Genomic DNA, 26,953 nt, shown 5'->3' with positions numbered 1-26,953 from the left:
CTATCCCAGCCGAAACCAGGACAGTGCCAACCACTTCCGAAGCAGCTCGAACCCCTTCATATGCTGCCAATATCTCCTTCTCAGTTGGAGTGTAGCGGGCCTCGGATCCTCTGTATCCCCGACTCCAGAACCCTAAGGGTCGACCTCGAGTCTCCCCTGGTGCTTTCTGCCAGAGGCTCCAGGTAGGACCATTCTCCCCGGCTGCGGTGTAGAGCACATTCTTTACATCTTGTCCTGCCCGGACTGGCCCAAGGGCTACTGCATGAACTATCTCCTGTTTAATTTGTTCAAAGGCTTGTCGTTGCTCAGGGCCCCATCTGAAGTCGTTCTTCTTCCTGGTCACTTGATAGAGGGGGCTTACGATCTGACTGTAATTTGGAATATGCATTCTCCAAAAACCCACAACGCCTAAGAAAGCTTGTGTTTCCCTTTTGCTAGTTGGTGGGGACATGGCTGTTATTTTGTTGATCACATCCATTGGGATCTGACGACGTCCATCTTGCCATTTTATTCCTAAAAACTGGATCTCCTGTGCAGGTCCCTTGACCTTACTTTGTTTTATGGCAAAACCGGCTTTCAGAAGGATTTGAATTATTCTCTCCCCTTTCTCAAAAACTTCTTCTGCTGTGTTGCCCCACACGATGATGTCATCAATGTATTGCAGGTGTTCCGGAGCCTCACCCTGTTCCAGTGCGGTGTGGATCAGTCCATGGCAAATGGTAGGGCTGTGTTTCCACCCCTGGGGCAGTCGGTTCCAGGTGTACTGGACGCCCCTCCAAGTGAAAGCAAACTGTGGCCTGCACTCTGCTGCCAAAGGGATGGAGAAGAAGGCATTAGCAATGTCAATTGTGGCGTACCACTTGGCTGCCTTCGACTCCAGTTCGTATTGAAGTTCTAGCATGTCCGGCACGGCAGCACTCAGTGGCGGTGTGACTTCGTTCAGGCCACGGTAGTCTACTGTTAGTCTCCACTCTCCATTAGACTTTCGCACTGGCCATATGGGACTGTTGAAGGGTGAGCGAGTCTTGCTGATCACTCCTTGGCTCTCCAGTCGACGAATCAGCTCATGGATGGGGATCAGGGAGTCTCGGTTGGTGCGGTATTGCCGCCGGTGCACTGTTGTGGTAGCGATTGGTACCTGTTGTTCTTCAACCCTCAACAACCCCACAACAGAAGGGTCCTCTGAGAGACCTGGCAAGGTGGACAGCTGTTTAATTTCCTCTGTCTCCAGGGCAGCTATACCAAAAGCCCACCGATACCCTTTTGGGTCCTTAAAATACCCTCTCCTGAGGTAGTCTATGCCAAGGATGCACGGAGCCTCTGGGCCAGTCACAATGGGGTGCTTCTGCCACTCGTTCCCGGTCAGGCTCACTTCAGCCTCCAACACAGTTAACTCTTGGGATCCCCCTGTCACTCCAGAAATACAAATGGGTTCTGCCCCTTTATAGCTTGATGGCATTAGGGTGCACTGTGCACCAGTGTCTACGAGAGCCTTATACTCCTGTGGCTCTGATGTGCCAGGCCATCGAATCCACACAGTCCAGTAAACCCGGTTGTCCCTTTCCTCCTCCTGGCACCCCGACTGCCGGTGCTGGGCTGGATGTTCAAAGGGAGGGTCCCCTCCACACATCATGCAACCGATGCTACGTGGAGTAAGTGGGTCGCACTGATCACACAACGGGCCCGAATAGGAAACCCCAGTCGCCCAGGAATCTTGGAGGTGATCACGAACTGGCCAGAAGGCAAAGATTTTGGCATATCCACAGAGGAGGAGGTGATACGTGCTGAAGAAGCCCCACGTTGGGCGCCAAAAAGGACTGTCGTGGTTTAACCTGGCAGGCAGCCAAATACCACGCAGCCGCTCACTCACTCCCCCCGCCCCCCAATGGGACGGGGAGAGAATCGGAAGGGTAAGAGTGAGAAAAACTCGTGGGTTGAGATAAAGACAGTTTAATAGAACAGAAAAGGGAGAATAATGATAATAAATAATGATAGAATATACAAAATGAGTGATGCACAATGCAATTGCTCACCACCCGCGCTGACCGATAACCAAGTAGCGATCGGTACTTCCTGGATCACGCCTACCATTCATATACTGAGCATGACGTCACATGGTATGGAATACTCCATTGGCCAGCTGGGCTGGCCGTCCTGATTATGTTCCCTCCCATCTTGTGTACCTAGCTCAGTCAGTAGGCACGGGAGCTGTCCTTGGACTAGGAGGGCACTTAGCAACAACTGAAAACATCAGTGTGTTATCAACATTCTCCTCATACTAAATCCAAAACACAGCACTAGGAAGAAATTTAACCCTATCCCAGCCGAAACCAGGACAGTAGCTCAATGTGACCTGGCAAGGGGCACTTGCAGCCCAGAAAGCCAACCATATCCTGGGCTGCATCAAAAGAAGCGTGACCAGTAGGTCGAGGGAGGTGATTCTGCCCCTCTACTCCACTCTTGTGAGACCTCACCTGGAGTACTGCATTCAGCTCTGGGGCCCCCAACATAAGACGACATGGATCTGTTGGAGCAAGTCCAGAGGAGGGCCATGAAGATGATCAGAGGGCTGGAGCACCTCTCCTATGAAGACAGGCTGAGAGGTTGGGATTGTTCAGCCTGGAGAAGAGAAGGCTCTGCGGAGACCTTATAGCAGCCTTCCAGTACCTGAAGGGGGCCTACAAGAAAGCTGGAGAGGGACTTTTTACAAGGGCATGTGGTGATAGGACATGGGGTAATGGCTTTAAACTGAAAGAGGGTAGATTTAGATTAGATACAAGGAGGAAATTCTTCACTATGGGGGTGGTGAAGCACTGCCCAGAGAAGTTGAGGATGCCCCATCCCTGGCAGTGTTCAAGGCCAGGTTGGATGGGGCTTAGAGCAACCTGGTCTAGTGGAAGGTGTCCCTGACCATGGCAGGGGGGTTGGAACTAGATGATCTTTAAGGTCCCTTCCAACCCAAACCGTTCTATGATTCTATGATTCTGTGATTCACGATACTAACTTGTGCATTTTTCCTTCAGGTAACATTTGATGTGGCTTGGTCTCCAGCATGCATAGATAAAAGGTGCTACAACTACACTGGGATTGCAGATGCCTGTGACTTCTTATTTGTGATGTCATACGATGAACAGAGTCAGATCTGGACAGACTGTATTGCAAAAGCCAATGCTCCTTACCTGCAGACTTTAGTTGGTGAGGAGAAAACGCCTCCCCAGGAATCAGAATATTTCCATTTGTTCACATGAATAGATAGAAAAGATTGCCTTTTCGTAGACAAGTTTTTTGGTTGTATTAAGGCTTTCGAGTGTGCTCAAATATGTGTTGTCCTAATGTGAAAATAGTACCTTAGATCCTTATGACACTACGGATAGACCTTTAGCAGTTGTATCTTGTTACTTGTAATTGTCTAGCGCTCATGATTATGAAGAGCACTTTTAGAATGACAAACGGCAGCCAAAGCAATTGTCTGCCTGGGCTTGCAAAGAACCTGAAACGTTTTTCTCATCCTTGTGAACGGCTGCTATAGGCAGCTGGTTTTAAATGTAAGCAACTAGAGCAGTTACTAGGATCTGAATAGAGCAAGTCTAGGAGTATGCAGGTGGGAGGTAAAGAAGAGCTTGCACCTTAGCCTCTGTCTGGCGATCATGCAAGTCCTACATTGGCTCTGGCTCTAGATTAGTTTGAAGAATAAAAAGCATGGGAAAATGAATAATGCATCTTAATTTTTATTTCCTTCAAAACTAGGATATGAAGAGTACATTACTATGGGCATTGATCCTGCGAAGCTTGTGATGGGTGTCCCCTGGTATGGCTATGACTATGTCTGCCAAAACCTGTCTAAGGTAAGATGAAGATTATTCATTTACAATCGTACTGTTAATTTTTTCCTTGGAAAGAGACAGCTAGATTTGGGTGATCCTGTTTTTGGATTAGGAAATACTATGGTCTGATGGGTAAGAGCATTAAGCTGGGACTCAAGACAGAGACTTTTGCTTGGCTGATAACTGATGAGCAGTGTGTTACCAAACAAGGCATTTTATCTCTCCCTAGGCAACCTGAACCCCACGATACCCAAGTGCCATGTTTGACTAAGGAGCTATAGATGTTATCTGTGTGAGAAGAGATGATGTCCAAAGGCACTACAACACTTTTATCTGTCTTCTCAACACAGTCACTAAGCTCACTGCTTAAAGACCAGGTGCAATAAACCATAGCAAACCTATGACTATTAAAGTATAGCAGTTTATGGATAAATCATGGAGCCTCAAACAACATTATACTTATGAAAAATGTAAGAGTGAATTAAAAGTGGAAAAGATAAGACAACTCTGTAAGTTAAATGATGTCCATCCAATCCTGTATTACTACAGAGTAAACAAAATTTAACTTTTAATTTACTTCTGTCTACAAACAGTATGTCTGGCACAGATACTTGATGGGATTTTTGAGACCCCAGTGCCTTTTGTGACTTTGTTCTGGGCTGTATTCTGCTATTTTCGAGTTCAATAAATGTATGTAACATGAAACTCATGCCTTCTGCTTTTTTTTCAGGATCATGTTTGTTCCCTTTCCAAAGTACCTTTCCGTGGGGCTCCTTGCAGTGATGCTGCGGGGCGTCAGGTCCCCTACGGAGCAATAATGAAGCAGGTGAACAGTTCTCTTTCAGGGGTGCTGTGGGATGAGGTACAGAAGTCTCCATTTTATGAATACAAGGTAAGTGTCTTTGTAAGACACCATGTTGTGGAGTAAATGTTCAGGAACTATAGTTCTTTGATTATAAAGTTTTCAGGGTTAGAGTCTTCCATTTGTGTTTTCTACTTGTTTTTTTCATGTAGTAAAGGATGGCTGGATTTCCATATCTTGAATTTCTAGTTTGAAAGAGGGGTGCAGTGACTGAAAACTACAGGAGTAATAAAGATCTTTATTACTTTGCAGTTTCTCGAGAGATTGTATCATGTCAACAAGGACGTTTTGGCACAAAGAAATCCTATAGCTCCATCCTTCACTGTTACAGTTACTTTTATAAGTTGATGACTGATTTAAACTAAAACAGATTCTGAGATGCTCTTAAGTTTTTCTAACCCAGTGGCTTGTGTGCATGTTCTCTTCTGCATTTGGTGTCTACATAGACATAGTGAAGGAGTCCATGAATGACTGTGCTTACGTGAACAACAGTGTATGCATTTCGTCTTGTTTCTTTAGACTAATTTTAAGTTTCACATGCAGATGACTAAAAGGTTTTGTAAGCAATGACCAGGTCAAAGCAACATAACTGTAACAAAATTTTATAACCTCCTCTGAAATTGTTTATTGCTGAAAAAAGCACTTAATTTCTAACTAGATTCACCTGTTAGATTAGATAGTGTATCTGAGATTTTAGCTGTATTTTAAAAAATTATTAAAATACAAATTAGCTATGTCTTTTCATCTAACTTCAGTTAAAATATATCACTGCTTTATAACTTAGATTCTACAAGTAAAAATATAGCCAAGTATTTGACTTAAATTTTTAATTGTCCTGTGTGAAAATCAGGGAAGTATCATTATATAAATCTACAGTGCTTGTATATCTGAGTTTTTAATTGTACTTTTCACTGCGTTCAACAGAAAATGTAATCAAATCTCAATGAACTATAATGTGTCATGTTTATATAGGTAGGTAGATACTGATGCTAGTGTTTAAATGTTTTTCTAGGATTCTTTTGGTCACTTCCACCAGGTATGGTATGATGACCCTCGCAGCATCTCTTTAAAAGCAGCCTATGCGAAGAATCGGGGTTTAAGGGGCATTGGCATGTGGAATGGAAATAGTCTTGACTATTCCAGGGAGGCTGTAGCAGAACAACAAACTGAAGCAATGTGGCAAGCCCTGACACCGTAAGTGTGAACCCTGGATTTAGAATGATGAAAATTGGTAAATTTTTATTATGGCTTATACTATCATAGATTTTGACTTTATATAAATACACCGTGATTACAAAAACTTCGAGAACTAGCCAAATTCCTCGTGTTATTTTGTATGCAAAGCTATATTTTCATTCTTCAAAAAGTTCCAATGTGGCTTTAGCAGTGTTTTTTTTTTTTTAAAGGGCGGCTCATCTTTTTCATTTTTCACAACTACTATAAGTTGGTTAAAGCTTGAACCCAGTGTGTATCTGGTAACAAGTAAGACCAGGTGGTGGATTTACAGGAGCAATCTCATAATGATCCTTTGCTAAAGCTGCCTGGTGCAGCAGGTATTTATTCTGGGGTCGCATGGTGCAGTCTCAGCTTCCTGAGAAGCTATATTTTAGCTAAGTCACTCTTGAATCGGATTAAACACAGAATACTGGAAAGACAGATTGTTGCTTACATGCAGTTTGGTGAAACTTGTGCTTGTACTTGGTTACTTTTCTAGAGATTAAAATATTTTATTGACTGAAGAAATTACGTAACATGAAATAGTTGCCATTAAGATTTTTATCAGACTTGTTGTTAGAAAGGAATATTTAATAAACTCCAGTTTCACTGTGTTTATGTATCACGTAAATTCCTTAGTTTCAAAAGCCAAAAGTCTTGGACCTTATCTTGAAGAGGGAACATTAATATGGAGAGGACTTAGATGATGCTGTCTTCCGTTTCAAACTTTACTTTCCGAAAACTAGAACTCAGAAGCTTATTTAATGAACTGTATATGTATTTTTCCACACACTTTAAGATTCATTCAGTAGCCTGTTGTTTGGTTTTTATGTAGTGTTGCCTCTGAGATAATATGAGGTTATATTTTTCTTTCTAGTTCATATTATTCATAAAATAATTTGCCTAGAGAAATTGTGTAACTTTTCAAAATATCTGTAGTGATGGAAAGATTGACTGGTGTTTACAGGATTTTTTTTTGTTAAATAAAATGCTGTCTTCACTACGGTTGGTAAATAGTGTTGTCTGTTTATGCTTTACTTGTCCCACAGCTTACAGCCCACACTGCTGCTCTGCTTCTCAGAACTGTTTCACAACCAGATTAAAGTGCAACTGTGCCCTGCTTAAGTGATTCCATTAATTAAAAAAATTATTTAATTAGATAGATGTAGTCAGTTTTGTGGGGGGGTGTTTGTTTGTTTTGATTTTTTCCTTTGCTAAATAGTTACTGGGAAAACACCATAGAATAGCAGCACTACCATAATGGCTACTGAGGAGAAGACTAGAATACTTCATATGAGTGTCTGACTGCTTGATACTACAGGTGATGAAAAACAGATGATGAAGCCTACTGCTCTTACATAAAGATAAAAAATTCCCTTGGAAAATCAGAGGGCTCTTCACTAGAACTCTGGTCTGTGGGTTTTAGGAGAAACTGATTATTTGACATATAGATACTTCAGAATTTGTATTACTGTTTATATTCATACGCTAAAATACTGTGAGGTAGATATTTGTGAAATTGAGAGGTCTTCTGGAGCGGATGATCTGACCTACGAAATGCTAACTGAAGGCCACATGACTTTATAATAAAACTCTCTCCTGTAGCAGTCAAGAATCATGAGTTGATTTTTTTTTTTTTTTTTTTAATTTAGGTTCAGATTTTCCAGTAGCTAGTTGCCTGCTCTTGTGTCTTAAATAAGACACAATTCTGAAATACAGAATGTAGGATTCAATCCTGAATGGAGCAAAAGTGGTTGTAGTTTTAATAACTAATTTAATACTTTAGCACTAAAATCTTTGTTAAATTCTATCTTTAAGAAAATAAATTGGATAATGCGTGGTTTGAATCAAGACATTTGGAAGTTAGTCCTTTTGAGAGTTGCGTAATTTTCTTATCATATTACTGATTTCCCATGAGTGTTTCACTTCCAGTAATAAATACAGCGTTTTTAGCTGACATTAATTCCTAGCATGTTATTGTTCTGCTTAGTGTAATAACATCTGGTACTGGAAAGAGGCAAACAGGAGAGCTAAAAAAATTACTATCCAGAAAAGGTTTCTGATTACTCTTTCAGAGAATTGTTTTTTAAGCACATGCATGAGCTCGAACTTAAAAAAAAAAGAGTATGCAAAACTGTAAGTCATTACAGCTTGTCCAAGACAAAACTTGCCTCTTCCACTAACTGCAGAAGAAAGTTAATGTCCATGTGGCTTTCCTACTAAGAGAAGGAACAAAACCAGCTAGATATGAAATAAGATTGTCTGAGATTTTGTTCATACTTCATAATAATATGGTGATAATACATTGGTAGTTTATAGATAGGCATACTAATAATGACAAAAATATATGTCAGTAAATAGCTAAATAAAGGATTACTGTTGCTGTAGTTCTACAGAAGCTGTATTTTAATCATTTTCCAAAAATTTAATGTGTGTGCCTGAAAATAAGAACAGGTTATAGATTATAGGTTTATTTGCTTAGTAGGTATTTTGTTGATGAAGGAACATCAGCATACCAATGTGATGTTAGACAATTCACTAATTTGCACTTTTAAAATAACTTAGCTTTGTTTTAGACACTTTGCTAGGTTAAACTGTATGTTTAAGTAGCTGATGAATCTTCTAGTGAGATTTAAAAAGAAGTGAGCTGCAGTTCCTCAGTATACAAATTCCACAACATTTATATAGTTGATGTCTTACAAGATAACTTCAAGAACATACAAACAAATGCTCTGAAATTCTGAGCTTCTATATACATTACAGAACTTCTGTAGACTTTACAGATGTTAAAGTCATGTCATCCTCTTAAATTCCTGATTTTCTGGACTGGAGAATTAAAGCTGAATGAATCTTCTTCTGTGTCAGTTCCATTCTCAGTGCTCGTAAATCAGATGCTGCCTGCTTTCTCATCTGCAGAAGAACCAGTAATTTAAGGAATTGCAATTTAAGGAAGTTTTTGGAGTTGACATGCATATAGGTTTATATAACTAAGATTGAATTTTATACAGGGTGGCTGAATACAGGATATGTCTTTCATCTTTAAAATTTTACATGTCTAATTAGATAGCCTAGTTCTAGCACTGCTTTCTTCTGTACTTCACCTTGGTGTTTTTAAGAGACAACTGTGAAATTCATTGTTCTTTACACTCCTTATTATACAATGGAGGAGGCATAACAAGTACATCCAACCTTAGCTTACCCAGTAAACAGGGGCATGGGTAACCTCTGTGATGTAGAGGACTCCTATTTCAAGCATTCAGAGCTGAAAAGCTATCCAATGTGAAGGCCTGTACCATCATCTTCCTTCCAAAGGGAGCCATAGGCAGCACTGGTTTGGAATAAAGCAGATAAAGAGGACTGCCATCTGCTTGGAGAGCCGTTCTCTTTTTTTTTTTTCCTTTATACTAGTTTTTTTTTCCTTAGCCATGGTCTACTACTGATCAGTGCCTCACCAAGTATGTTCCTTCAATTATCTTTTGAGTGAAATGGGAATTTTATGAAAGAGATTGTGAAGCTTAGCTTACATAGTACCTTGAAAATCTAAGTTGCTTCAATGCCATATGTTCAAAAATCATCTAATAACCTGGTGTTCTGGAGTAATTTGGCTCAAGTGATAAAGTTACGATGACAACTAACAGCATAAACCAATAACTGTTTAGCAAATATTTACATCGTCTAATGTTTGGGAAGATCTAAGTTTTTGTATACACAGTAACATTTCAACTGTTTTAATTAAAAGGCAGAATACCTTAATTTCTATTACGAGTTTCATTTTTGTATCATCCAGCTTCCTCCTCAACTGATCGAGTTCATGCTGCACTGTAGTAATCCGGATGATTGTGTAATTCTATATGAAACCACAACAAAAACAACAACAAAACTTAAGTGCAGCATTAGTGCATGTATTCATTCATTGGGTGTTACTTCACCCAGAAACTTCACTCAGAAACAATCCTCTAAACTCTTTCCAACTCCCTGCTTTCTTCCAGTCCTTCGTGTGCTGGGCTGCCTCCGGTCTGCAAGCAGGCTGCTCTCCAAGAGAGGGCAGCTCCCTTCTGCTGCCAGCCCTTCAGTGGCGTGCGGAGGTTCTTCCACTCCCTGTTGCTTTGGGAAGTTAAGATCCAGATCAGATCTCTTGAATAACAGCACATATTGTTTTGCAATTATCTTTTATGGCTACTCCCCATTTATAATACAAAGGCATACTTCAAATAATTTTTCTTTCTCTCACAGGCTTAGCATCACTCTGTCACAGTACATTTATTGATGAGATTGCTACACTCATGTAATGTTTAATGCAGATAAACCCCTGGTTATACAGCACGTCATTTCAGCAGTAGGTGTGGGTGGGCCTATCTTTGAATTAACCTGTAAAACTAAAATTAATGTTTTCAAAATATATGTTCTGATACTCAGCTCGTGTAAGTAAGTCGGCTGTGGTCCCTTGAAGTCAGTAGCACTGAGGGATGGGGGTGGGTGTGTATGTGGTAATCTCGTGATGTTCCAAGCCCTTAAAAATGCTATTAATGGGCCAGCTGAAGCAAATGATGCGATAAAGTTGCCCATACAAGGAGTCATTAAGTGGTATCTGTAGCCTCTCATCTCTGAGCTCCTGCTGTAAGCGTCTCCCCACCCAGGAGTGTAGCTGCCTGCAAACAAGGGACCAGGTCCCAGCTCTGACACCGCACAGCTGTGTATCCCTGGCTCAGACCACTGAGAAAGCATGAAAGGTACACAGTCATGCAGGAAAAAAAACAGGCAGAGTTGGGGCTACTGAGGAATCACCGTATCATTGGGCTGAGTCACCAGTGAGGACAAAACTGGTGGAAGAGGGGAAACCAGCGACAGCGGGACCTGTTCCCCAGAGCCTGACTCTTCCCGCCTGACTGATGCCTGCCTGGCCAGCATGTAGCTTAGGAGGGGTGGAGAGCATACTTGTGGTTAGCCTAATAGCTCATTAAATCCTAGCTATCATCTTCTGTATGTGCTAGCCAATAAATAACTGCTGTATGCATGTTAACTTGTGCATACCCTTCACATAAGGCCTCTTTATGCCTAGCCAGAGAGACCCAAAAAACCCCTGATATTCCCCCTCAAAAGGAGCAATAACATATCTGAACATAGGTAGTAATATAATGTAATATGAACCCTACTAATATTTTTATACTGTAGATATTTATATTAAGATAGCTCAAATAATACACATTTGTATATAATAGACTGTACATACACTCTCCCACCTTTCAGATACAAGAAAGGGACATTTATTTTTCCTAGTCTGGCTTCAGATTTGCCAACAGACTTGCTTCCATTAACGCATTTAGAAAATTAGCAGATACAGCTATTGGGAAGGGTGTTTCCCCCTTTTCTTTTGTCTTTTCTTTTTTTAATTCCTCTCTGAACTTCTCATGATTTGACACCAACAACGTAACATGAGACTCACAGTTGCACAATAGTTCAGGTGCAACCACTCCAAAAGCCTCAGAGACATTTCTTGTCCTCCAAACTAGAATTCATTACCTGTGTACGTGAAATTTGGGATGATGAGAATAATATAGAACTGAACAATTCATTAATCATACTAAACAAAAGGGGATTTTGTTAAAAGAAGGTATTGTACAGACACAAAGCAGAAAGAATCAAATGCTCAGACTCAAGCACTTCTTCAGTCTTTTAGAGACGAATGGGCTGAAGAAATTCAATACCTCAGATCATTGAGGGATATTTGGCTGTTAAAGCTAGTTTACAAGTAATTGGTTGGTGATTGATTTATTACTTTAATTTATATTTTATACAAAAAAAACAGACTGTGTAAAAAGAGAGATTAAATAATATAAGCAAATACCTTGGAGTTTGTCATATTGTTTGGTCGTTTTCGGCTATCTCTGGCTTCCAATTGCAAGAGTAATTTCTGGTGGTAAAGCTCTAAATCCTGTCGCAGTTTGTTTAAAGTGTCCTCCAGCGAAACTGTAGCTTTCTTAGTTTCAAAGTACTTCTTTTTCCATTCCTCACGAACTACACAGGAAAACAGTAATACTGTTTGGTCTTGTTCATCTTATCATAAGGTCTACTGAAGACAGTAACGACCAACTGATCTCACAAGATTCAGTTGGCCAATGCACACATTAAAACATGGCAGTAGGTTTCTTTAAAAAAAAGCAATTAATGAAAAATCTTCATTAAAATGACATTCATTATAAATGCAACTGAATTTTCACACAATCACCTGCAACAAAAGGCTCTCTATCTGTCCACCGAGATATTACACCAGGTCCAAAACCAAAATTTCATTCAGCTTGGCTGTTCTGCAGGTTTCAGCTGCACAGTAAGTGCTCCAGACCCGAGAAGACTGGTATGCCCACAGCAGTCTGAAGGCCACAGCTTTACTGTAGCAAAATATTTAGCACTGTAGATTTATGCAAAATTTGAGCTCTGCAGGGCCAGAGATTTTGAACAGCTTATTTCAGAAGTCCCAAGATTATGGGAAACAGTTATTTACCTTTACACTTAACTGTGATTCATCCTATGTTGTTAATGTGCTATCAACAGCTGGCCCATAAATCCCCCCCGTATCTGGTGTGCTGTCTTATGGCCACATACGTCCATTAGCCTGCAAAGCGTCTTAAATTATTCCTTCTTTCAAGGCATATTTTAGGAAATCAGAACAACTGCTTCTCAGAAACTTACCAAAAAGAACCCAGCTGTTGGAGGACTATACAGTATGTAACTGAGACTGACTGTCAGCATGGCAATCTTAGGAGGATATTAAATATACACTGGATCACTGTTCCTACAGAATATGATCTTCGCTTCATACCTTGTGAAAAACATGTTTGCAAATGCACTTACTTTTTAAAGAACCTGCAGAAGGTGTTTGAATCCTTGTGATATAACTTTTATTTTACCTAACTGGATAGCATCATTTAAGACAATGCAGGAGCCATTTAGGGCTTATCTCAGCAGGGTAAATAAGCTTGCCTTGCAGCTCCACGCTACTACAGATTTACTGCTTCAAGTACCCAAGTTTGGTTTTTTTTATAAATACAACTTCACCATGCTACAGAGTGCAGTGTAGCCATGCCCTTAGAGAATAACTGGAAGAATTCTCCTTTCAACAAAGCTACAAATAATAGTTGAGACTCCTAGCGATTTAGCTGTATTTAAGTACAAAGAGAACGCTCTCAAAACATCAAAGTGATTAAACCTCATCTCTATATAACCGTAATGTGACTTAGGGAGATTAGTTTAAGTAGAAACTTGAAAATAATTTTACAAAGAAAATTTGGGTGGAATTTCAATGAGATTTTACCTTGTTAAAAAACAAGGTTTGTCAAGCTTGTCATGACAGGCTTGTAACTTCCATGCCATAAGCTGAATACCATTAGATAGGAGGAACAAAAAGTATTACGCTGGCAATTTAACTAGAAGCCCTATCAACGAGAAGCCGTATCTGTAAGCACCAGCTAAAGGCAGGTTTAGAATATGTCGGCTGCCCTGGGCCTCGAACAGCGAAGCGGCCTGCAGTAGCTCCCTGGGCACTGTATGTGTACATGGGACACAACTTGAATAGTTTATAAAAGCCAGGATATTTTTAGATATAAGACTGCCACAAAAAGTGGAAGGAAACATTGCAACCTTGAATCTTTCCAGCATGCGGTTATATAAATGAGCCTTCTCAGAGCTATTCGTTAGCAAACTGCTCTCTCCATAATTAAGCTCACTATCAAGGAGACAAACATTTTCACATTGGTTTCAGTGTCATTTCTCAATCATTCCAAATTCCAAAATAAATTAAAAGTGTACCGTGGTATCTCCTCAGCTTATTTTGTTCCAGGAGCCCTTTAGCTTTTTTGATCAGTTCTTCTCTAGTTTTTTCCATGTGCCTTCTGTCTTTCTTCATTCGTTGCAATTGTTCTGCCATCTTCTTTCCTAAAGATACTATAATTATATTTAGCAAGCATTTGGATACTGTAAGTAGGATGGATCAATCAAGATTTTTGTAATGCACCTATCATAAATCATGCCAAAAGCTCAATCAGACCAGGCAGTAGAAATTCTTTTATTTTAATAAACTAGCTCTAACTTTTAGAAATGGCTGGTGCATTAGAAAAAAGTAAGAAATCCAGCATGCATCCAGGCATTCATACACACACACAAACAAGTAAACACCCTTTTATATGGCTGGACAATTTATCATTAAAACTATATATTCAAGATACATATACACTGCATACATTGAAAACTCCTGCCACATGAAGCCAAAAAAGCCTCCAAAAGACTATTACCTGCTCAAAATACTTTGCAATATAAACTGTAGTGAAATTTTGCCTTGAAGTCCAGCTGGTCATAGGCAGGATGGCATCTCAAACTTTCACTAGTTTGCAAGAGTAGGTCAATCACTTATCTTCTCACTACCCTCCTCCTCCACCACAGTGGAGGATCCTCAGCCATACTACTAGTGGTTTTCTTTGCTACATTTGCGCATGAGCCAACAGTATTTCATCCAATCTCCCTTCTTTTCTCCTTCCACCCCCCAGTCCACAAGCTGGGTTTTCTAACACTGGGAACCTGCCATGCTCTATGAACAGCCCATGCAATTATAAATGCCTGGAATTTTCCACCCACAAATTAAAATTTGTAACAATACTGTGAATGAACGTATGTACAAATTCTTTCATAAAGTAGATATTTCTGTCTTCATTAACTATTGAGTCTTGATTAAATGTTCACTCCCCTGCAATTCTATATGGAATCATGTACTCACTTTCTGCCTGAATTGCAGGAACTTGATCTGGATTTACAGAAAGTGCCGGAAAAGGCAGACTAGAAGGCGAAATATATTCTTTTGGATAAGTAAGATGATTTTGCTTGTTTTGATCTGCCTAGATAGTCAAAAGACACAACGATAAGTACATAGCTTAGAATCCTGAATAGTTACATTAGACATATGCCCTGAAAGTGGCCTGAGTGAATGGGAGGGCTGAATTTGAATTCTGCATGTAAGCTTTTCTATTCTGTTACCAGTACAAATGATTACTAAATTAAAAACAGCTGGACCTCTGCAAATAAAATCAGAACACTGAACACTTACATTGCAGAGAACATATGGACAAAAATGTAGACTATTGCTATTTGTTGTTGTCAATGTCCATAACACTGACACTCCCATGCAAGACCAGGAATAACGGACCTTAAAACTGCCATCTGGCTCATCGCTTATGAAGTCTGGACTGCCCATTTCTAAACCACAATTTACAATAGCAGCTTTTCAATTTCATTAGTATTTTCATAAGACTCCACTATAATCACTTCTGCACAAGAGCTCACAGATGACAGTTAATAGTGACAGCTATTACGCCACATGATTGCATGTGAGTCCTGTGTCTTCCTAAATATGTTCTTATTCTGATGTTATGACTATACATATGTTTTAAAGAATTTTATATTTTTTCTTATCAGAAGTTTTGCTTGAGAGAAGACAGATTTATCCCACAGGAAATATGAAATTATAAAAATGTCACCAATAAAGCCAATACAATATTACTGTCAAAAAACTGTAAAAAAAATCAAAATTCAAAATAAGACTGAGATAGTTATTGTATATGTAGTTCCTGTTAAATGATAACCAGAGGTATAACTTCTGGTGATTTCACTGTTTAGAAATATAGTTGATTTTTCATTAGCAAATCCGCAGAGTACCAGTGCATGAATTAACTTTTCTTAATTACTCTCAAACCTATATTTGAATATTTCATATTTCTAATGAGTTATTCGTCTTATAAAATTAGACTATTTATAGGTGGAGGACTATGTTTGCTGCTCCAGATTACTAAGAATATGTTACCTTGAAAAACACCTGACTATCCAGTTTTTCACCAGGATCAGCTCTAGACTTGCTAGTTCTGTATTGCTGCAAGCTAGAGATAAAATCAAAGCAGCAAGTGAAAATTCATGTAACCAAATGTTTTCTTCACTAATTTCTTTCATTTATTTGAAGTCTGTAAACTAAATTTCTAGTTATGAATTAACATTATGCATTATTTTATCAGAATCATCATTTACTAACCTTTGGGTTTTGTGTACATATTCTGTGCTTTGGTCTTTCACTGTTTTAGAAATTCCAGAATCCTGTGTTCTGTCTCTTCTTAGTTTGGTATCTTTTTGGTGGTCATTATTTTCCATGTTTGTACTGAGCAGTTTGGTGTTTAGTTCTGTGACAGGATAATGATGATCAAAATATATAGATTATACTCACAAAATTCAAGCTCTTTTGACCGTCAATGCCTGGACTTTCCAACTTGTATTAGAAATCCAGTGAATCAATCTGATAAATAATCTTATGTCTGGGGTATGGAAATGTTGTGTGAATAACAGAGGAAAGAAATAAAGGTAAAAAAGGTATTTTTGTTTTGAGAATTTTTATCTAACTAATTCTGGTAACTAGTACAGGAAAGATTATCACAGATAAAGCACGCAATTATTCCACCTTCCCTAAACTAATGCTGTATCTAACACTTTCTGCCTTTCAGAGTCTGAAGATCCCCTACAAACTGGAGCCAGCAAAGAAAGGGACAGCAAAATGTTTTGCATTTAAATGTTAATTAATAAATGTTATCTCCTTTAAAATACATACAGTAAGTATTTCAAGATAAAATTGCTGACAGACATTACCTTTACTTTATGCTACAAAATCCTACATCCTTCATCATGTAAAATAAAGTTTTGGAAAACTTTTCAGTCTCATATATATATGCACCTATGTATGTAGATATACATATATATTAGTATATTAAGCGGTCTCATATTTAATATCAGTTAACATGATGATGGAGGGACAAAGCTATTTTTGACAGATTATGACTGGAAACTGAAATTACTGAAAAGTCATCCATGAAAGCATTTTCTAATACGCTCTCCAGACATGTCTCAAAGAAAACAATATCCAAATTTTTGTTTTCTTATTCAAAGTACTGGATAACCAGCAAATCATTCTAACCTATTCTAACATAGGTGCCCATACCTATGAAAAAGTGAATATTGCCTCATTTAATAATTATTCATTAAAAATTTGCAATAGAATAAAGGTAATCTTTTTTAAATTAACTGTAAAATTCTACTCAAATTAAAACTTGTCTTTCAAAGGTATTTCCTCAAAACCACTTTGTTATAATTTTGATGTTAATATAAGTGGTCATTCAAATGCAATTCAAATGTATCAGTCATTTTTTTCTTGGTTATTACTAAAAATTTAGGAATATTAATAATACTAGAAAACTCTTCAGAGATTTATTGGCCCTCAGTATCCATAAGACACCCCATTTTAAAGTAGTAGTAGTTAATGGGTATCTTCCAAACATTTTCTGTTTTGGCACAGAACTGTTATCTGGTTTATGTGTGCTTTAAACCCATCCATACTATTTTCACTCTAGTCTGCTCAAAGAGTTCTCTCACCTCTCAGTTTTAGGAATGCCCCTGTTCAATAGCACATAAACATTATATAGGAGGGAGGGGAGGAAACGCTTCCTCTTCAGTAGTAATGTAGCCATGGATAAGATGACAATGAAAGTTTAAGTGACTAAATGCTTTCCCTGATGTACTGATAACAAGATTTTTTCATTTAAAATTGCTGTTGAATTATGGGATCATTATCCTCCAATCTTTACAGTAGCTGCTTAGTAATTTATTTTCATGTAAATAAGATTAGACATTGTAATGTCTAATGAGTACATTGTGATAAAAAAGGACCCATCCAAAGTAAAAACTACAGTGGTTTGAAAGATATTATTGTTGTTATTGTTATTAAAATTAGACTATTGTTCTGATAGCAATATTCCAACTCGTGCTGTAACTGTAGATTTCTTAAAACCCAGCTTTACTCTGCCAACTTTCTAAAACGCATGCTTTAGCAAAAAGGTGACAATGAACAGTAGTACCCTTTCGATATGTAATGTGATTTTGGGGTGTTCGGTTATTCTGGCCTTGTTCAACACTGTGGTTTACATGAAGAGCAAGAGCAGTTCCTTTGGTTTTGTCATTCCACTTCGAAGTATTATCCTCTTTTTGATTCTGGCTGGGATGATTTTGCTGAGAGGTCTGTAATAGCATATCACTCTCTCCAGACTCCCAATCTGCACGATATGAATTACTCGGTGTGAAGAGAGATCCACTGGATCCATTTTGATCTGCATAATAATTGATATTAGAAAAGAGAAATATTATTTTATTGTAAATGTTAACCATAATAGTTATTATTCTCCTTCTTCATCATCCTCCTTCACTACATTGGTTAAACTTACCTTTTTCTCTAAACTGTATCTGTTTTTCTTGAATCCTGTTGTTACGGTCTTGCTCATGTTTTGTGTGCAAAACTGGAACAGGTTCTTTCTCACGCCATTTCACAGGACTGTGCACTTTCTGATTTTCTAGCTGATGACTGCTTTGTATGCTTTCTAAAAATTGTTTGCTTTTTTCAGGTTTTTCTTGGGGAAGACTGGATAATCTTGATCCGTTAGCTTCTGCATTAAAGTTATGTCTCTGTTGAGTTGATGATGATAATGGATAAACAGCTTCAAAGTATTCCACTCCAGGTAATAAATATAATTCAGGATAAAGTGCCTAAAATATGCAGTGTATTAATCAGACACAAAAAAGGAAATGTCCAATGTTAAAAAGTTTCTGAAAATGATAGCTTAAAGCCATACAATACATACATAAGGGGGAGCAAATGACTTCAGTTCCAGTTCTGTTTCTTGCTTTGCTTTCACCTTGGAAGATAAAGAATGGAAGCGTAACCAATAAAATACTTTTTAACCAATAATGTTGCATATGACTTAATTTCTGTATTCTACCATCACCTTTACATACTACATTTTTCTTAACCAGCACTATCTTCTGTAACGGCCCAACAGGGAAGAAGGAACATAGAATACCATTCTATTTTCTGACATAGCACTGAAACTTTGTCTATTTTTTCAAAATCTAAATCAGACCCACAAGAGTACATGGATATACTGAATAAATTTCTTTATCCTTTGCACATTCTCTTATGGTTCAAAGGACCTGATCCAACAGTCACAGCAGAATAAAGTCTTAGACTGTCTTTACCAGAAGTTGCTTCAAGCTTCTATCTGAATAGAAATGCTGAGTCTCACGTAATTTTCTCCATTTATTTGATACACCACTGCAAAATATTTAATGTATATTTATAAAAAAAACTGTGACTCTCTTAAGTCTTCTTGTATTTATTGTTTTGATATTCTTTGTGCGATATACACATTCAGATTTCAACAGTTGTCCTAAAAACGAAGTCTAAGATAATCAATGTATATTTGAAATTTGTGCTCCAACAGAAAAAAAAAAAGAAATCTGACCTTACATTTAAATAATGAAATTGAATTAAACATGGGGCCAAATTCTGTTCTCAGTAATGGCCAGGCAATGCCATTGATTCACTGTTAAGAGACACAGGCTGTATGAAAGAAAAGGAACAGCAAATGAACGCAGTTTTGGTTTATGTTTATTTTTCATTTAAAGACCCTTACTTGCAAGTAGGGTACAGCTCTTAATACTGTTTACGTTGTTACTGTTGTGAAACAGAAGACTGGGGAGAAAAAAAAACACTCGACAAATATTTGATCATGGAGATGTAATTCAATGAGGTTACCATGACCCTAAACAACAAATAAACCAGTTAGTTGGTTTATTGCTTTACACTGTTTTTATCTACCAATACCTTTAATTCTCTATTGAAGTAAAATACTTTATTAAATTCCTGACTTTCTAAAGGAAGCTGGAAAATTTCTCCATTTATGTCAGAATATCAGTGGGGAGAAAATATACCATCTTTCTTACTATCATGCAGCTAAAAACACTTCCATTCTATGAAGACATATGCACATTTTCAGATTCAGATTGTGTCACAGTCTTTTAAGTCTTCAGATTTTTCCACCTACTTTTTGCACATTACTTAGTATTTATTCTACTCTTCCATGTGGGTAATTTTAGTGATAACTCAGCTACAAATGAAATAAAGAACAGCACCAAATTTCCAGCTTGCAATTAATTTCCAAATCCATGAGAAACAAAGGTGAAATGAGAAGTGAAAAAAAGTATTCTATACTTATGTACATCACTTAAGTCTGGGTATCACACAAACAAACTTTCAATTGGACTGATTTTCAAGTTTATTTAATCTTTAGCTATAGTTGGTAAGGTATAAATATATAAAGAATCAATGTGAGTTATGATTCAGAGATGTAGGTTTTTGATTACATAAAACTCAGGCTGTATTACTGGACTAATTATTGGAACACAAATGTACATCCAGAGAAGTTTTCATTCAGAGACTGATCTTTAAAGGCTTTTGGGCAGGTCACAGCAGGAACCATTAGAGGAACTCTGACTTACTCAGCTTCCATTGCAAATTCTTCAAGTGCTATATTCCCAACCATGTATGGGTAATAATGACCTTAGGGGGATTTTTTTTTAATGCAACCAGATTTGTCGTACTTAATCCATTGATTTATCAAAACTAGCATCTTTTCACTGGATGGGAACTAATTACATCTGATGCTTTAAAGGACGTTTCTAGTATACCTGTCCAGCTGTGCCTTTGTATTTGGGAAAGTAGATGTGCTTTGACAAGAGCTTATGCTCCAGCGTGTTTAAAAACAAATGCTAACAGTGCTCCTAAAGTTATCTCTATTTTCTTGTGATATTATCCAATCTGCAGGAACGAAATCTGTGGTTTACATTATAAAGCAGAAGGGCATTAAAGAAAAAAAATACTAACTTACCACTGCTAGTTTTTTCCCAATGCATTTTAAAAATTTGAATTTCTCTCCAACTGCAACTCCACCCAGGTACTCTCCAAGCTTCTCCCGTAGCACTCTTAATGTGATGTGAGGAGACACCCTAGAATGTTGTTATTCATTAATACATCTGTAAGATCAAATAATGACGGCTACTTAGTAAGAGGGGGAAGATAATGCTATATACATGCAGGCTTGCCTGGACAGAATGACCAAAAATGGGAACTACGTCCTAGAACTGAACCTGATTACATATAGGCCAGAGAGTCTTGGTAGAGTCAGAACATTGTATCACATTATGATAGACCATATTACAAAGGCTCTCATAACATTAACTAGCAATATTCATATTTTAGGAACCCCATACAAAGGGAGAATATGGAAATAGCTGAAATTTGAAAATTACTCCTTCAGAATGCTCTTGTTCATCTGCAGATGAGTAACAAAAACATTGCAAACTACAGTCATGCATTTCCATACAGGTGACAGAGTTTCATGGGGCCAGTCGAGGACTGTAGAACATACCCCTTCAAGCACTAAGGGCTAGAAGAGACTTCATCACTGTCCACTTTAAGCAGCAGGCACATTCCTTTGATTTTGTCTTCTCCAACGTAAATTTACAGTTGGGTGTGTGCATGTGTACACGCAAATGCATTTTAAATCAAAGCCAAACACTGCAGTGTGAACATTTCCATCATAGCTTGAGGATGAGAGAGCTGAGGCAAATATGAATTGCATCATTTAATGTACTACTGGAAATTATGCAAATATTAAAGTTATGAGCTCAGTATAAAGATCACTATTGAATAAAAAGCATCTCCGCAGAATAAAACCAAATGGGCAAGAGGCACACAAAAGCTCTGCAGCACAACATAAGCAATTCTAATTGCTCCTATGCTGCCACATAAAATAAACCAGGGAACAAATTCAGGCCCGAGACTGTTAATCACCCATGCTGACGAAGTGTTAGTATATTACCTAGCATGATTTTGGCCCAGGCAGCTATCACTCTTCAAGCAATGCACAGGCATAGCTTGGGGAATGTCATTCTCAGTAAACAGTATAGACAAGAACGTGCCATCCCTTCAACTTGGACAGGTCTCCAACATTAACCTGTCGGGGTTTGTTCGCACTTTCAAACACCCCTTTATGCCTTCATTTCACACCCTAGGTATGTAAAAACACCCCCAGTTTCATCTCATAAACACAGTACTTCAGTGGGCTACAATGCTTCCCTTGCATTATTTGAAACACCCTGGACTTAGAGGACCCTCCTCAAGATCATCAATCTGCCTTGGAGCACAGGCATGCAGCAGAGGAGACCGAAGTCTGCAAGTGGACACATCTAGGCCACACTGCTTGGTCCCTGCAGATTTAGCTCCTGTTTATTTCTTCCCCAGCTATTTTTTGCTTACATGTGCTGCAGATATTAGCCCTAATGTAATTTATTTCAAATGTATAAAGAAATATGTGAAAGATGGATACATAACTCAATACACATCCTTCCAAGGTCTTCTGTGAGAACAGAGATGATCTATAATTCAAGCATCTCTCATTCACTATCATTTCTTCAAGCTGATGTCTCAGAGAAGATATGCCCCTTGAACGGTCTTCTGAAACCCAATAAATGCAAGCTCTTTCAAAGGCAATTCTAACACTGCACATCCTTCACTGATAATGCCCGTCGAAACCAGCAAGGAAATCTAAATCTAAGGCATTTATGAACAGCAGGGAAAATATCTAAGTAACTACGATGTAGCATGGGAGAAAATTGTCTAGGTATACAGAACCTGAGATACAGGGCAGAAATTTATCTGAAAATTATTTGCCAGTGCAGCTGCTAGGAACATATAATAATATATTTCTTACTTGCTACCGCTGGCTAGCAGAAGATTAGTCACATCCGAGTCATTTGCTTCAGGGTGTTCCTTTAAAAGTAATGCAAACTAGAGTGCATTGCAGCCATCCCATCTAGAAATAACAAAAGTATGGCTTCTGTGGTGAGGAATGAGGAATAAATAAAAGATCACAGAGACTGAGAAATCAAGTTCATGGGAACAAGAACTCAGGGCCATAGACAATTACATACTCAGTATTTTCCTCTAATTTCATGATTAATGGAAGTGGCCTGTACTTAGACCTAGGAATCCTTTGTTAAGCTGACTCAGACAGTACTAGGATTGTCAAGCTGACTGGACAGTGCTATCAACAACGTTCAAACAGCATTACTACCAGCAAGGCTGCTGTTCCCTCTCCCGGATTATAGTAAGAGAATTTTTAAAAAATATTTTTTTTGTTTTTAAAGACAGTGATACACTGGCTGGGTGCTAGTTATTGCTAATGCTAATGTACTACAGCATTGTATAGTGCCCGTAGAATAATTAATTAGCAATTATTTAAGACTCATTAGCAAGCAACAAATACCCAGATAGATATAAACCCACTGAAATCAATGAGAATCCTAATTTAAGTTGATGCCTCAGAATTGAGCCTTAGTGTAATAAATTTACACTAGAGAACAGAGGGCAGTGACAGATGTCCAATCACATCAAATGATTTGAAGTTACCACTCCAGCCGTGTATTTTGCACCTCTGCTGGAGACTGGAACAGCAAACAAAATGGATACATGCACTTATTTCCTCTGGTTCTGAGCAGCCTTTCAACAAAAGAAGCTGCGAGAATGAATACATTCTGCCCTACATGCTCATACCTGACTGCTGTCAATCTTTTCAGCTACAGTATATTGTCTCAAGTGGACAATACAAGCCTAAATTTAAATTAGTTAAAACCCATATCCCCTGCAGTTTAAGCTAAATTGACAGGTTTTGCACAGGAGCAGACAAGGTGCATGTAAAAGCTCCGTTTCAATACACATCTTTACATTATTTGATCTTTCCACAACTTCTTACCACACTAGATACACAGAGATTTTGTGACTAAAGTGTTTAGACATTCAGAGTGATGGCGTTTGTCTTCCCAAGTAACCGTTACGCGTGATGGAGCCCTGCTTTCCTGGCGATGGCTGAACACCTGCCTGCCGATGGGGAGTAGTGAATGATTCCTTATTTTGCTTTGTTTGCATGCATGGCTTTTGCTTTACTTATTACACTGTCTTTATCTCAACCCACGAGTTTTCTCACTTTTACTGTTCTGATTCTCTCCCCCATCCCAACCGGGGGGCAGCGAGGAAGCGTCTGAGTGGGGCTTAGTTGCTGGCTGGGGTTAAACCACGACAACAGCACCTGGTGTTGTGCGCAACCTTTCAGAAATACTACTGAAGAAGAAAGAAGATATGCTTCTTTGATGGTGGTTGCATGAGCTGTAATGCTTCCCCTTGAGAAACATGGCTTAAGCTCTTTCTTCAGACTGAGAGAGCTCAGATCGTCATATCCCTGTTGCTGGGAATTGACAGGCTATCCTGTCTTCATCAAGCCACTCTGTCTTGACGCTGGCCCGTTGCCAAAAAGAATTCAAGATTTTGCTAACCAGGCTCAAGGAGACAGAAAGAATATAAGACTGTGAATTTACAACATAAATTATTCTGCAGAAATACTAGCACTGCTCTGGAAGTGCATTTCAGTGGTTTACATCAAGGGCTGCAATGGAGTTAATCTTGATACAGTTCAAATAAACATAACGCCAGTCATGGGCACCACTTACCCCCCCGAAATTATTAGAGAACAAGTCTCTTCTGACATGTAATTGTGCTCTATAGAGCAACAGCTGGACTAAATGACTGAAGGACAAGGTAAAGGACCTACCATGTACATGAAGCCTAAGACTATACTCACCTTATAAATCCGGCTGAGATGAATTTGCTAGTAAGAGCTACAGGAACTGTATTCAGCTTGAAGTTCCACACTTCTTCTGGGACATAAAAAACATGGAGCTCCACCAACTAAACAAAGAACAGATGATCATAACTGTAGATGTATTATAACCCTCTTCCTATACGCTTTGTTTTGCTTAGGTGGACTTTCAATTTCTGGAAGCAGGAATGGTTTCTTTGATGTTAGCATATGGACTAGAAGAGTGAGGCTCTATCTGACAATGATGACAAGATAGTGAGAACAGCGATGAGTATAGCAATTTGTGATTGAATGCCAGCTGACAGCATCAAAATAAGTCACATTAGAAAAAGCTCAACAATGGAAATGAGAGAAAAGAGAGCCTGTGCTACTGCTGTATGTCACTGTGACAGCAATGGACAGAGCTTACCAAAAACGGTTGATACTCTGGAGCATGTCATGGTTACAAGAATACTTCAGCTGAAATCCTACCTTTGTTCATCTCATAAAAAGTGCAAAGCCCTGAAAATTTGATCCAAACAGCACCACAAATTGACCTTGCCAGCAAGAAAAAAAATTCAAAATATTTCTGACAGTTGTTAATAATATTAGCTACCTTGGAAGCACAGAAATGCTTCTGATAATATCTCCAAAAAGAATAACTAAGCCTGCTCTGAGCAAGGTTCACTTAGATTGTGTTCAAACCTATGGTAGTTGTGGGACTGTTAATATCTAAGTCTTGGTATTTTTAGTGAGAATCATATGGTATCACAAGGACGATACACTTCTCTATAACTAGAAGCCATGCAAATAAGCTACATTAAATACTTCTGCAATTGTTGAGTTACTAAATATAAACTAGAAAAGAATATTTGCTATATATAGTATGTTAAAAACACGTTTTTTTTTCTCTCAGGTCTCCTAGAAATGGTGCAGTGTCACTTATTTTCATATTTTTTATTTCTATTTGTGAAATCTAAGAAATCTTTCTGGAAAAGTACAAAAACTCTCACCTGTGATGTTCGAGGTCTCATTTGACTGAACGACATGTTAGTCCCTGTACTTGATCACAGCGAATGCCAGGTGGGCTTTCTAATTTTCTTTTTGATTGAAATATTCTTTAAGAATACGTTTCATGATAATCTGTTATGAGAGAAGTTACTCCATTAATATCCTTTATTTTCATTTACTGTTCTTCTTTCCGTTTATGAAAATGGGAAAGTTGTTTCTGTGCTGAGGCAGAAAGCTTCCAGCTAACTGCAGACAAACAGACTCAACCACACCTTCTACACAATTGAGTATCACCTAAGTAACTGGGGGAATTGCTAAATCACAGCCCTGCAGCTCCGAGAGATCTGCCCTGGAGTATTTCCTCTTAACATTTTCTCCCCTTTCATAAAAATACTTCGGTTGTATATAATTTGCTACACAATTGTACTGTTTTCCTAAAGACACAGACCTAAATACCCACAAAATGGAATTCTCGCATGGTCTGGTTTATTTCTGACAAAGGGACAATTATTGTGAACTGCAGCCAAGCCACACACACAGCACATTGTGCCGGCGAAACGCAGTATTCCAAGGAAACCTGACTGTGCCGGTGACCATGTCAGAAAAATCCTTCATAAACTATAAACCATGGTTCTGCCCTAACGTTGTTACGGCTTTCCTCAGTGCTCTCACTTTGAAGGCTCTTCCAGCACCTCAGGTTACAAACCTCCTCGCTGTTCTCCTGCTCATCTTAGCAGCTCTCCCTCGCACCCCTGCTATTTCTAATTCACCTTGTCTTGAGCGCAAGTGACCAGACCTTCCAGATGATCTTCCAGGTCTCGCCCTGGCTCCATGGGGTGGAATTAAGATTTCCTCATGTCAGCAGGAAGCACCTACTTAAAAGGGCCTGTGTCTTTACTCGCCTCTTCACAATTACACCGCAACAAGCTCTCACGAATGACCTGACTGGAACACCCCGTCGCTTCTCCAGTTATTCCCAACCAAAGACACAGCAGGTTACAGCACAAGTTCGTCCCATTAGTCCCTGTATATATGCAAGATATTGCACTTTGCATTACAACATGTCACCCATGCCATTGTTCCAGGCTTCACAGTCATTCCTGGACACTTTCTGCAGTAAACACCCATCTCCTCTGGACTGTAGTAAAGACCCAAGCATGCTGGCAAGAGCAAAGTTAGTAACTTCATTCATTACATCTCAAAATAAGCTCTAAACTAGTAACTCACTGGCTACTGTCGCCAAGATTTGCCACCTTGGTCTTAATAATGTCTTCTCTTTTAATCCACTTCATAGATGAATGGCGGAGGGAGAATCTTATTTCTGTGTTTCCAGGCGGCTCCCCCCTCCCGGGCACGCAGAGCCCGCAGGCGAACAGCCACGAACCACGAGCACCAGCGACAACCCCGGCCAGCGGGCTGCCGCCGCCCTCGGGCCTGCCGGC

General features: G+C 38.8%; 2 protein-coding genes across 9 annotated transcripts in view; one reads left to right on the top strand and one right to left on the bottom strand.

Annotated features, from left to right (window-relative positions):
• CTBS (chitobiase) overlaps positions 1-18,718 on the top strand; it is a 23,857-nt gene extending 5,139 nt beyond the window's left edge. The window contains exons 4-9 of one of the 4 annotated variants that reach the window (XR_012674483.1): positions 3,024-3,195; positions 3,748-3,845; positions 4,555-4,716; positions 5,699-5,880; positions 16,431-16,535; positions 18,375-18,718. Coding sequence is in view for 3 of the 4 variants with exons in the window: in XM_075156144.1 (XP_075012245.1) it covers positions 3,024-3,195; positions 3,748-3,845; positions 4,555-4,716; positions 5,699-5,880; positions 6,951-7,026 (690 nt within the window). In the remaining variant the exon portion in view is untranslated. The other 3 variants (XM_075156146.1, XM_075156144.1, XM_075156147.1) reach the window with 3 other exon arrangements.
• On the bottom strand, positions 8,289-26,953 carry SPATA1 (spermatogenesis associated 1). Of its 5 annotated transcripts, none has more exons than XR_012674481.1 (13): positions 25,514-26,953; positions 24,504-24,610; positions 20,697-20,814; positions 18,612-18,665; positions 18,198-18,516; positions 17,835-18,083; positions 15,968-16,112; positions 15,746-15,818; positions 14,666-14,783; positions 13,705-13,839; positions 11,747-11,916; positions 9,650-10,005; positions 8,289-8,811 (listed from the first exon to the last, which is right to left on the bottom strand). XR_012674481.1 is itself a non-coding variant. In XM_075156141.1 (13 exons), exons 1-13 carry the CDS (start codon positions 25,547-25,549, stop codon positions 8,707-8,709), a joined length of 1,728 nt encoding a protein of 575 aa, XP_075012242.1. In that variant the 5' UTR covers positions 25,550-26,953; the 3' UTR covers positions 8,289-8,706. The 5 variants fall into 5 exon arrangements, 3 of the variants coding, with proteins under 3 accessions (XP_075012242.1, XP_075012243.1, XP_075012244.1); XM_075156141.1 differs by having other exon boundaries at positions 9,650-9,748; XM_075156142.1 differs by having other exon boundaries at positions 9,650-9,748; positions 13,705-13,830.

Source organism: Calonectris borealis, chromosome 8 (genome assembly GCF_964195595.1).
Source record: "Calonectris borealis chromosome 8, bCalBor7.hap1.2, whole genome shotgun sequence".
Taxonomy (NCBI): domain Eukaryota; kingdom Metazoa; phylum Chordata; class Aves; order Procellariiformes; family Procellariidae; genus Calonectris; species Calonectris borealis.
This window is presented reverse-complemented; position numbering and strand designations above follow the sequence as displayed.